The following is a 12,357-nucleotide window of genomic DNA, read 5'->3' as shown; positions in this document are numbered from 1 at the left end:
CTGTCAGAGAGAAATATTTGTTTTTAGTTTATTGTTTTGGACGTAGGAAGAGATTCAGGTGCAAGGAAGAACAAAGGGATTTATATAATGTTTAAAACAGATTGTGTTGGCTCAGCTCAGTGTAACTCAAACAGGGTGTTTTGGCTGGAGAACCGGGATGCGATGCAAAACAACGTCCTGATAGTGCATATCCTTTACAGCACCACCTGCTTGTGGTATCTAACCTTGTATGAATCAGCCAGCACTGCATCTTTCAAATGTTAGTAATTGTTTTTTTGTGTGTCTTGATGGAAAATGGTATTTTATACCACTTAAATATGAATTTGTTGAAGAAATCTTATGTTTTCATTGTTTCCTGTTTTTCTTCCTTTTTTTTTTTTTTTTTTTTTTTTGGCCGCTGAATGAAGTTCAATGAATTATGTTGTGTTTTTTTTTCACCACATCTTTATTTTTGTTTCTTGATGTGGTATTTTTATTTATTGTTGCATTTGTTTTGCCATTTTGCCACATTACAAATCTTCCTCAAGGGAAGAGTAAATGAAAATGAAAAAATATGGGAAAATGCCATTTGTTCCCTGCCACTGAGGAGCCAGAAGAGGAAGAGTAAAAGAGAAGAATTGAGACTGGAAGCTGTTCTTATGAAAAAAGTTGCTAAAAAAATCAGAACTTTACTTTTTTTTTTTTTTTTTTTTTCCCCCCCCCTCCCCTTTGGTATTGCTAATCATAAATAGAACCATAGCAGAATGCAGGATTTAGATGGACAGGATTGCTGGAGGTGGTCTGTTCCTGCCCCCTGCTCGTGGCTAGCATCAGAGTTGGATCAGGTTGCTCAATTTCAAATTTTGAGTACCTCCAAAGGACAGAGGGGTCCGTAACCCCTCTGGGTAGCCTGTCCCAATGTTTGACCATCCTTTTGGTGAAAAATATTTTCGTTGTATTGGAAGAACTCATTTACCTTCCTATTTATCTTGCAGACCTTAAGCTTTATATTTCAGATTTTAGTATCCTGAAGGTGTTAGTAATCGCCATCAGGTTTTGCCTGCTCCTAGGCAAGCCAGATGTGAGTAGTAGGAGAGTAGCCCAGCAAAGACTCTTTGGAGTTGAAGATTGCAGAGGGATCTAAGTACTGTTTCTAACTAAGTGCTAGTGAAACGAGCTGGTTGAACTGCCAGGCTGGTTCTGCTACAACATGCTTTTAAGGTAGCCATGAGCAAACTGAGTCTAGTGTTAGATGAAGGTCATTGGGTTGGACAGGTAAAAATTAGTTACCAGAATATTTGTGGTGAGATAACAGAAGATATTATTGTAAGTCATGTTTTAAGACCGCAGAGATTAATAAGTGTTATTTAAGTTAATTTTAAAACTAGGTTCTTTTGTGGTAGACTTATTCACACTACATTGTTTTTAAGATTTGGCCTCCAGAAATGTAACTTTATTTGCTGCAGTGTCAGAGCTTAGGGTAGGCTACTGCCTAGGCTACTCCTTATGGGAGTCTTCCTAAGGGCTTCCTTTTTTGCTGAGCAGAAAAGTCCTAATCATATTTTGCCCAGTGTAAATTTATCTGTGGTTTTTGTGTGCGTGCACTTTTTTGTCTGTTTGTTTGTTTGTTTGTTTTATTAATTACAGTGTTACAATAGACACTGAAACCCAGTGACCCAAGGCCAAAGTTTTAATCAGGCAGTGGAGTTCAGAGTATAGTTTGTCCTTTTATTTCTGTCTTTAATCTGAGGGTTGGGGTGTGGTTAATATATAATCAGATGCTTAGTGTACTTAATACTGGTTAAAACATTTGCATGTGTTTTAATTAGATGGTCTTATGCACTGGTTGCTTATGTAGAAAAAAATGGCCAAATTTGAATCATCCAGAGTCCTACTATGATGTCTAAAGTGGGACTTCAGCGTAATTTAAGAGCTCAAGAGCAAGGAGCACTTCTGAAAGCTCATGCTTTAGTGAATATTTTAGTCTGGAAACGCATAATATGGCCTTGGGACTGTGTTTTATACCACAAAATTTCCTGGGCATCTCCAGGAAACCATAACTCCTTGGTGTAAATGTAAGCATGCCAGACATGGAAACACTGATGTCTGGTTCCCAGCCATGCTCTGTTGCAGTAGAGTCAGGCTGCTGCTTTTGTGGTCTCCTCCTGCCCTGCGTCCCTTGAATTTCCTTCTGCATAGTTGGTGAGCCACTTTCAATTACTCGTTAATGGAGCAGACAGGCTGTGCTTCCATCTGAAGGGGGGTGACCTGAAGAAGTGTGAAGATGTGGGTCTACATCCCATCTGGCCAAGGAGGAAGTCGAATGGAGGTCTTCCATTTCTGAAGTGGCACATCATCCTTTGTTTCACTGTTTGAAGCTGTGATTTGGAGTGAGATTCTAATGTTCTGTATTGCCTGTGGGCTGACTTTAGCCAGCCACATGCTCACTACATGGGTTTCTGTGAAGCTTCTCTCTGAGGCTCTCACCTTCACTTGTCTTAGTGAGTCATCCAGACCCTGCAGGACCAGGTGATTCATTTTTAGGCATATGTGTCCTAGATTTTGCTCTGAGTTCTCAACCAGCATCAGCTGGCTATTGCTAGATATGCTGGCACCCATATCATCAGCTCTGTGCACCCACATCAGCACAGCTCTGTGTGCATTACATGCAAAACCCCACACAGGCAGGGGCCATGTGCAGCAGCCATCCCTTGCTGCACCTGGGACAGGCTGCAGAGGAGACAGTGGCCCTGGCCTTAGCTATGCAGCAGTGCTGTGGGATGAAGCAGAGAACATTTTCCCCAAGAGCAGAAAGGAGAGAGAAGGGAGTTTCTAATGCTACCTCCTCCTGGTTATTCTTGAGCTTGTCTGTGTGGAAGATAAGCAAAAGGAGCCAAGTTCTTCACTGATGCTCTTCTGAGAAACCTTTTCCTCCCACTTTTTCTTTCTTCTGATACATCCTTTAGTTTCCCTTCTGGAAACATAGCTGTTTATGCAGTGTGTTTCAGACTAGGTGGACTGAAAAGAGGTCAGAGGCTTTGAAAGCCTGGGCTAGCATGTGTGGGCTTGCAGATGGCACTAGAACTAGGATAGGTCTCTCCTTGGAAAAAATGGGTGTGTAGATGGTCCCTAGATAAGAAACAGATTTTGTTTTATGGTTATGATATATATTTTAAATGCTGCTGTTTGTATTTTGCACAGTTGATGTAAAAAAAAAAAAAAAAAAAAAAAAGCCTAAACACAATTTTCTGCCGTGATTTGTTGTCTGTGCAAGCTCAAAAATATATTGATTTTAGGAAAAAGTGCTAGATTTGATATATGGAAAAGTTCCTTGGTGTATTTTCGATATCAAAATGTGTAATTATTGCATCTCACATTAGTTTCAGCCCAGCCATAAGTATTACATATAGCTGGGGCCCCAAGTCAGCAGTCCAGTCCCAAGTCAGTGCTTGTCAAAACACCCTAATATTTAGCTTCATACCAAAATACCGATGTAAGGAATATGTTTAGTAGCACTTGAGCTAATATTCATTTATTGCCCTTAAACCAGAGGCTTTGTGTTTGAAAATGCATGTAGACAGATAAATCTTGCTTTGAATAAAGTCAAGCAAATGGCTCAAGTGAATGACAATCAGCATCACATGATTTAGTCCATGTTGTCTATTGCTTTATTTTAAGGTTCAGCCTCAGTTGAACTTGATGATTGTGTTAAAAAGTAAAGAGGAGAAATTGGTGGGTGAGGCCACCTTTCCAAAAAGTGACACAAGAACTATTGACACAAGAACTATTGACAAGACAAGAGACACAAGAACTGCATGCTTTACCCACAGGTGTGATAGCTTATGTCACACTGCACCACTACGGATGTCTTAGCATGCTGTTAAGCAGGCTCCCTGAAAAATCACAAACTTTAATTACAGTAAAATAAAATAAAATAAATACTTAGCCATGCTGCCATGTTTTGTGTTGCTGAGGCTGTGCACAGCAGCTGGGAAATTACCTCAGCTATCTTCTGTATTATATATTGGGACATCCCTTGTGCTGAATGCTATACTATACATGAAGAAAGAAGTATTGAAATCATGTAATTCAAAGTGTTTTCTTTACCTCCTGGACTTAGATGGTATTTGTATATCCTGGGTTAGCTCTACAGATACAATTAAGGGCTGAACTCTATTGATTTCGGTGAAAGATGGATAAATAATACTTCCTAATAATACTAATAAATAATACTGCCTAATAAATAATACTGCCTAAATACTTCCATGGGTCTGAACCTGAGCTGAGCTATTGCTTCAGCGTAAAAAAAGTTTAATTTGATGTTTCTAAGCCAACAAAATACCAGTTTTGGTAGTTATGATTTTATTTGTTTATTGTGTTTTTCAGAACCTACACAGAAGGAAACTCTTCTCCATCTTGTGATGAAATTAGGCTTGATTGAACTCTCCCAGTTCTTAGCAGCCCAGCCTGGAGGGTCAGTGGCATTAACATTACCTAATGCAGATGGAGCAACACCATTAGATTTGGCTGTACAAAACGGGCACTCCAAACTTGTTGAGGTCTTCACAAAGTGAGTATAATGGTTTTGTTGTTTCTCCTGAAAAACTCTTCATCTGTTAAGGGATGTGGGAAGTAATTTTTTTCTCAAAAGACTTGCCTATGATTCTGTCTTGTGTTGGTTTCTGTTACTTCTTGTCTTTATTACCACTTCAAGTGGCACTTATTTATAAGTAAAGCAAGATTATGATGTGTATCCTTCATTGCATTTGCAAATCCATTAATAGTGTTAGTATCAACAATGCACTTCTGTGATTTTAAGCTATTGCCATGATTCAGTTAGGGATTATTATTATTTTTTTCCTTCAGGCTGTTGTGTAAATAGCATCTGACATTAATTTGTAGCCTTATGAGTTTGTATTCTGGCATTTCATAATTTTGGATTCATGGGAGAGGTAAAAGGAAATTATTAAATAACAAGTACTCCTTTTCCGGGACTTGTTAGAGAACACACCTGTCTGACAGGAGTTTGTTGTGGTTTAACCTGGCAGGCAGCACAGTGACACGCAGCCATTCACTCATTTCCCTGCAGTGGAATGGGAGAGAGAATCAGAAAAAAAAAAGGTAAAACGCTTGGGCTGAGGTAAAGACAGTTTAATAGGACAGAAAAGGAAGGGAGCATAATAATAGTAATTAAATATGTGCATAAAAAGAGTGTTGTGCAATGCAGTCACTCACCACCTGCTGACTGATGCCCAGCCAGACCCTGAGCAGTGACAGACCCCCAGGCCCTCTCTCCCTGTTCCTATTGCCTAGCATGATGCCATGTGGTATGGGACACCCCTCTGGCCCCCCAGGGCCAGCTGTCCTGGCTGTGTCCCCTCCCAGCTTCTTGTGCACCCCCAGCCTTCTCGCTAGGAGGGCAGCATGGGAAGCTGAAAAGGTCTTGGCTTAGCTGGGCCCAAACCTGCTGCTAACAAGTAAAGGCATCCCTTAAAATGCACATGGAGGGGCACACAGGTGCAGAGACATGACTTTCACAAAGGCCTTGGGTGACTTTGTGGCCTTTGTAAAGTCTCAGGTTGTAATCAAGGGAGAGGGTAGCACACCCAGGACTGCAGTGATGATTGTGTTTTCACCAGACTTCCTCCAGGCTGACAGATGACTTCAAGGACAAGTGCTTTCTGGCACACCTCAGCTGTCGAGAGCTTCCCTTGCACTGACCTGCAGTTCTGCCTGATGCGTGTGTCTCTCAGTGCGAAATGCTCAGTGCCAGGAGCCCTTCTTACTGCTGGTTTTCTTTGCAAATATGGGGAAATATGCCAGAATTTGAATGCTTTACTTTTTTTTTTTTTTTTCTTAGTGAGGCTCGCTCAGTCCCAGTTCAGTGCAGTGTATAGTTGATGTGAGAATTATGCACATTTCAGTTTGTCTGAAGAAAATACGTGAAAGAGCAGTATGGTACATTATGTTATGAATTGTTTGTAATGTCCAAACAATGCTGTACTCCCTTGAGACACTTTCTGTTTTACTCTCTGTGACGGGATAACAAATCTGCTAGCTGCCAGTCATGTCCTACTGCTATATATGGCAACGGTAACAGGAAAAGGTACTACTGCTAATTGACAGCAATTAGGAGAAATAGGTATTGTCACAGCTTGCTCTCACTGGCTTGTTTTATTAGTGACTAACCACTCACCACTTCTAGAGCAGTCTTTGTTTTTTCCATGCCAATCGCTAGAAGTTTCCTAGTACTGAAAGGAGCCCTTGGTAAGTATTTGTTTGCCCAGCTGTGTTTTCAGTGGATGTTTCAAGCTTTTTTTGCCTCAGGATTTTGCAGTGAGTGTGCTGGGATGCTGGCAGGCCATACTGCAGGGGAGTGGGAACGGTGCTGCGATTGTATTTTCACCCTAGCTGCACACAGAGCATCTGCCCTGGCTCAAGGAGTGTGTTTTTTCCAGTTCCCAGGGCAGCCGCTCACCTAAAATTTCCAGAGCGGAGATCGGCAAGGATGCCTGCGTGCGCTTTGTTCGTTCGTCATCAGCCCTGACGCTGACATTTGACCACACTGCAAAGCACTTGCTGGAGTCGGACGTGAGGCTCTTCAGAAGGTACTTCATGAACAGACCCCTGCTCTGCAAGGTGGGTGCCAGCCCAACTCAGGGCGCTCACAGGCTGTCTTCACACATTTCTTGCTGTGGGCAATCCGGATTGTTTTTTTTTGAGTAGCCTTCTCGTTGAAGCTGCCTGTTTCACCCATGGCTAGTGTAATGAAGGATTACTGCTGTGGGCTTCCACGGTGTGTAAATGCAGCTCACTGTGTATATGAAGCTGGAGAGAGTGAGAGATTTTGAGAACTTTATCAAAGTTTTGTTTACACCCCAAATTGTTTTTGGTTTGCTGTGGACTTCCTGGTGAATATCTCCCCCTGAAATCTCTGTCTCTTAGATTACATTGCCATTGTATTCATGTTGGTACTTTGAAATATTTAATTTAGTTCCATTTTTCTTTGTACCAGTGTAATGCCTGTGAGCCCTTACCATGTACTGTGAGAAAAATCTCAATATTTTTTTTCAGACAGGATCTTTTGTGAAGCTGTTTTATTTGCGATTGCAATGGCAGACATCCTGTCAATCAGGAGCACATTTTAGTAAACAAATCATATCCTTTTGTTCCCTATTACCCGATGCCTGATCACCTCATTGCCTGAGTACTACAGGTTCACAAGCTACTCAACGCTCCTCTATACCATATAAGTACATTTTTTTTTCTTCAACCCATTAATTTCTCCCTTTTCCTTTTTTTTTTTTTCTCCTTTTTTTTCCATTTTTATGTTTTGAGAACCTGTGGTCTTTGTTTTACTGCTCTCAAACTGCTCATCCTGTTTTTCTCAAGCTTTTATCTTATTTTGGAACAGTGAGGCCTTCTACTGTCCACTTCTCTAGTTAGCATTTCTTCTTATTATGACTACACAACTACCTTGGAATACAGAAGATTAGTTCTCTACTGCAAAAACACAACTTAGTTTCTCACAGTACCAACCCCAGTGTATTATACAAAGCAAGAACATACAGATTATAGACTTTTGCTGTGGAGGAATTTATGGTGCACTGGGTCTTATTTTGCTGTAAGGTGTCTGGAGCACTACTGTGATACCTTCAGGACAAGCTTAAAATTAAGTAAACAAAGGAGGTTAGGAGTTGGAAACCTGAGTTTTTAAATAGCAGTGCAGGTGCTCACCTATAATTTTGGATTGAGACTGCATGTCTCAATCATAGTTCTAGCTCATGACATAAAATTAGTTAGCTGAAAAGACACTGAAAATAGTCAGGCTTTTCTCTTTTTCTGGTCTTAAAGTTTAACTTCCCTTTTCCTTGTTTAATTTCAGCATTCCTTATTTTCCTTGAGTCACTTTTGTTATATTATACATGTTCTTATAACTTAGAACATAAGCTACTCGTTAAGTTTAACACAAAAACTTAAAGGTGTGATTTTTTGTACAGCTCTTGTGTATAATCTTGTGTGTTTACTGCCAAGATTTTGATTTGCTCCCATACAAAAAAAAAAGTTACTCTGTACCATGCAGAATACCTACAATTTGTGTGGTTTTCCCATGGAAACGGTAGTAAACCCAGTAGCAAAACCAAGACTGTAATGAGGAATGCATTGTTATTTATATCGCTGGCTTTTTCTTAAACTCATCAAATCCATGTTCTTCTTGTGGTATTGGAAATGGAATAAGAAAATGTGCTATGTTAGATGTTTGCACAGCTTTTAGAAACAAAAACTCTTTGAGGTAGCAAAATTATGTACTTTAAGAAAAAAGCCCATCAGCTTTCAGTTGTGCTTTTCCCTTTTGCTCATTCCTGTAGTTGCAGCAGTCTAAATACTTCTTTGTGTGGACCCTATGTCCATCCCAGCATCAGCGTTGTACTTCTTTTATTAAAACAGAAATAAGTCAGAATAATTAGGAAGGTCACAGTGTTTGATTAATTTTCGATAGACCAGGTGCCATCCTGAAATGTCTGTGGGGAGGCAATCAAACTGTCATGTTTAGACTATGTATTATATCCAAAAGATAAAGTAAAATTATTTTTTCTTCTGTTATAAATGACTTGCAGCCCTTAGCTGGATCCAAAGCATAAGGTGGGTGTCAGAGATTTCTAGATACGTAGTTGTTTAAAATAGAGCTAGAATTTACTGCTGTACTTGATCATTCAGCCCCAAGACTGTAAATCTAGTTTATTGTATTTTGAGACTGTATAAATGCCCACATTGTTATTTTCAGTTTGAGCCAGAAAAAGTCATGGACTAAACAGAAAGAGCTTGTGTTGATTATGGTGGCAAGCAGCACTAGATTTGTGTGTGTGAAATGGATGGCTAAGGGAGCAGCAGAAGCTAATTTTCTGTTTATTCACACCAACAAAACCTGATCTTTCTCATTTATGTTTTTCACTCCCTAGCTGTGGCTTCACTTTTCCTTGCAAGTCTAAAAGAGCAATGGAAAAGTTAAAGCAAACAGGATTGTTAGTAAGCTTGAGTTACTTGTGCAGTAATCTTGCCTTCACTGGAAACTCTCAGGGGCTGTGCAATTCAAAAAAGTTTAAACCCACAAGTTTAAACCTCTTTGAGGCAGAAATGGCCCCATGGAGGTAGCAGCATGCATCAGTGAGGCTGCAGGGAGCACATGTGGGTTGGAGGAGGGCATAGGGAGAAAGCAGTGGAAAGGTGAGCTTCTTGGGGTTTGTCTTGCACCTCCAGCAGAGCTGTAACCAGTGGGTAGAGGTGATCGGTTTGCTGGAGACACACAGAAGAAGCATCCTCCACAAGAGAAGAAGAAATCCATGGACTGACATCCACGCATCAAATGGTGTCAGGGTTTAAAAAAAAAAAAAAAAAAAAAAAAGAGGGCAAAACAGAGTAATTGTCCAAAATGAGTAAGATAATTTACATTTTAAAAGTAACTTTGTAGCCTGGTGTTGGATAGATTTTGTAATTTCTCAAGGAGGAGCTGACTGCAAGGGCTTACTTCTGACAGGTGACTGTAGGAGTAGGAAAGTGTGGGAGCTGAGAAGAATGTAACTGGGCCTACCAAGGGGGAGAAAGAGCTAGAATGATAGTTATGTGGCTTTCGGAGCAATTTGGGTGCAAAATTCAGACATTAAAATAATTCAGTGTCATCTCTAACTTTCTTTCTTGAAATTAAACTACCATGCCGTTATCTGCTTGCTGTTCTGAGAGATGACATATACATGGGAATCCTAGCTGTAGATGGAAAGATTAAAAGCAGTAAAATTGTAGGTGAAAGTAACTACTCAAAATGAGACAGTCTCTCCTCCATTCCCTTTTCTTACATTCTTTGAATGTAATTGATAAAGTAAGTGACTTACATTCTTTGAATGTAATTGATAAAGTAAGTGACTGGACCTGACCACCCCACTTTCATTGACAGTGGAGCAATGCCTGCTGTGTGTGTGCCTGACCGAAGGGTCACATCAGCAAGGGGTACATGGACTCCTGCTTGCAGGCTGGGTTTGCTATGTAGTCATTGTTTAGTCCTGATTTAGGCTTTTTGTATTTCTTATCAGTAAAAATTGCTCTTTATAGGCATGCTGACAAGGTTAACCAGGCTTCTGGACAGAGCCACTCTAGCTAACTGCTGTGCTGCCTTTCTCATAGAGAAGGAAGTTACTGTAAGCAGAGGGTAATTTTCCTCTTGAGAGAGGGAAACTGATAAAATATTCTGTAGAACCTCTATCAAGCATTTTTAGTATTATGTATAATTTATTTGTTTGCTAGTCTTTGCTTTTGTTTGTAAATTTTTATCTAAATGTCATGGACATCAAATACAGTTACTGTGATTTTGATATGTATTTCTTTTTTATAGAGTATTAATTCAAACCCAGTTGAGACACTGGAAGGTCCAAAAATGCCCTGCAGTACGACAAGCTCTGTAGAAGGTACAGTTTCTTATTCCATAATGTTAAACTCTCTAAAAGTTCTGGAAAGTTGGCATAGATTCATATACTGTTTATTTATTCAGGAAGATCATGTTACATATGACATTAGAAACCTGTAAGTAGGCAACAGTGGAATACACAAATCATACACTATGAGAGATTTGTAAATCATTATACTCCCTACAGAGCACTGTTTTTCCAGTGTAAAATTGAAATTGTTCAAAAAATGTTATGGCATGCATAGTGACTGGAAAGGCCTCAATCAACTTTATTGCAAAAGCCAGAAAAATGTCAGTAGTTTCCAGGAGAGGGCAGTGTTTAACTGAATGAACACTGCAGCCTGAAAATGCCGGTAAAATGAATCAAATTAACAAAGATTTGAGTGGATTACAAAAATGTAACTTCTTGTGCAAACAGTTTTGGGATCCAGGCCAAAAGTCTTCATGTGGCAAAACTCCCATGTATTTCTATTAAACATTCAATGTGCTTTTGGGTGATTTACCTCCATGAGGGTTGCAGGACTGTACTTTCTAATCAGAGCTCTTTCATTGCCAAGATGCATCTTTGTATGTACTTCAGAGCTGAAAAGAAAATCACAAAGACATTCCTAAGCATCAGAAGTATGGAAGTTGGGATATTTGATGTATGATTGTTAGGAATTAATTAAAAGTTTTTATCCATTTGCTTATGAGGCTGGTGCTGTTTGTTGAGATTAAGTGTCTTGCTAAGAACAGTGGGCGCTCTGAGAGTGTCTGGTCAGGCTAAGTGGCTGCAGTGGTGGCAGCCCTGCTGAGAGCAGCATGAATATGAGCACTTGCATGAACCTTTGGCAGGCCCTGGACCGGGCTGGACTGTATTTCCAAGTGGCATCAACTAGAAGTTTTCAGGGAATAGATAAATCAGTGAAACAGTGTAGGTCACAGGTAAAAAGGTAGATTACTGCTGGTTAGTGTTGGAAGAGGAACTTCACATCTAATATATCAGTGTTCAGGCAGCTATTGTCATGCCAGTGGAAGGTAAATTTGCAGAGAAACAATAAACAGCTGTTAGCAGTTGCAAACTATACATCTGTTATTGCAACTGTAAACAGCAGTTTCCTTTACATGGTATGTGGATGGCTTTGATGATGCAGCATGCACATTGACTCAGTTTATTCCTCTGAGGGCCATACTCTGACCAGCATGATCTCTGTACTTCATGGATAGAAAATGAATGGCATGGCATGGTAACATCATATGTAGCACTAGCTAGGGCAATACAACTTCTAGGTGATAATTACTTTGATGTTTTCACCAAAGGCACTTTTTGTTTGGCCTGACTTGGGGCAAGCAGTTAATGAACATCAGTGGGTATTGATTGCCCCAAGAGAGAATCATGAGTTCAGGACGGGCTGCATTCTGGTTGGATTTTGGTTGCAGGGCTTCTTGTTTGGGATTCTGGTTGTAAAGATCCTCATATAGAACATATATCATGTCAAGATCTACAAAGATGTTTGAACACCTACCTATTTGCATTTTCAGTGGAAGCTATGTAGTTTTGTGCCTTTATAGATCAGAGTTGTTTTGTGCCTGATTTGGATTTAAAAAAAAATACCTCATTTCAGACAAGAGAAGTATGCCACATTTTATTAGTATCCAATAAACCACACAAACCACTGTGAAACTGGTTTGGTAGTGTCAAACAAATCAGTAGCAAGCTGATCAGACTTGCATTTTTGCATTCTGCGTTGTCTACATGTATACATGGGGAGCCCTTAATTATTATTTTCACATAGATGGGCAACAGTTTTTTTTTGTTTGTTTGTTTGTTTTTAATTTCACATGTTTTGATATTCTCCTCAGTTACAGCATTTCTATCAGCCAGGATTATTTTTTTTTTCCCACCACCTACCACCAAATCTAGATGTTGAAAATTCATTAAT

At 39.8% G+C, this 12,357-nt stretch overlaps 1 protein-coding gene across 2 annotated transcripts in view; it reads left to right on the top strand.

Annotated features, from left to right (window-relative positions):
* ARHGEF28 (Rho guanine nucleotide exchange factor 28) overlaps positions 1 to 12,357 on the top strand; it is a 127,907-nt gene that overhangs the window by 39,793 nt on the left and 75,757 nt on the right. For both annotated transcript variants that reach the window (XM_082784005.1, XM_082784004.1), the window contains exons 5-7: positions 4,366 to 4,549; positions 6,438 to 6,618; positions 10,364 to 10,436. In XM_082784005.1, coding sequence (XP_082640131.1) covers positions 4,366 to 4,549; positions 6,438 to 6,618; positions 10,364 to 10,436 — 438 coding nt within the window. The remainder of the gene's footprint in view (positions 1 to 4,365; positions 4,550 to 6,437; positions 6,619 to 10,363; positions 10,437 to 12,357) is intronic.

The sequence above is a fragment of the Aythya marila genome (genome assembly GCF_965140915.1).
Source record: "Aythya marila genome assembly, chromosome: Z".
Lineage (NCBI taxonomy): Eukaryota > Metazoa > Chordata > Aves > Anseriformes > Anatidae > Aythya > Aythya marila.
This window is presented reverse-complemented; position numbering and strand designations above follow the sequence as displayed.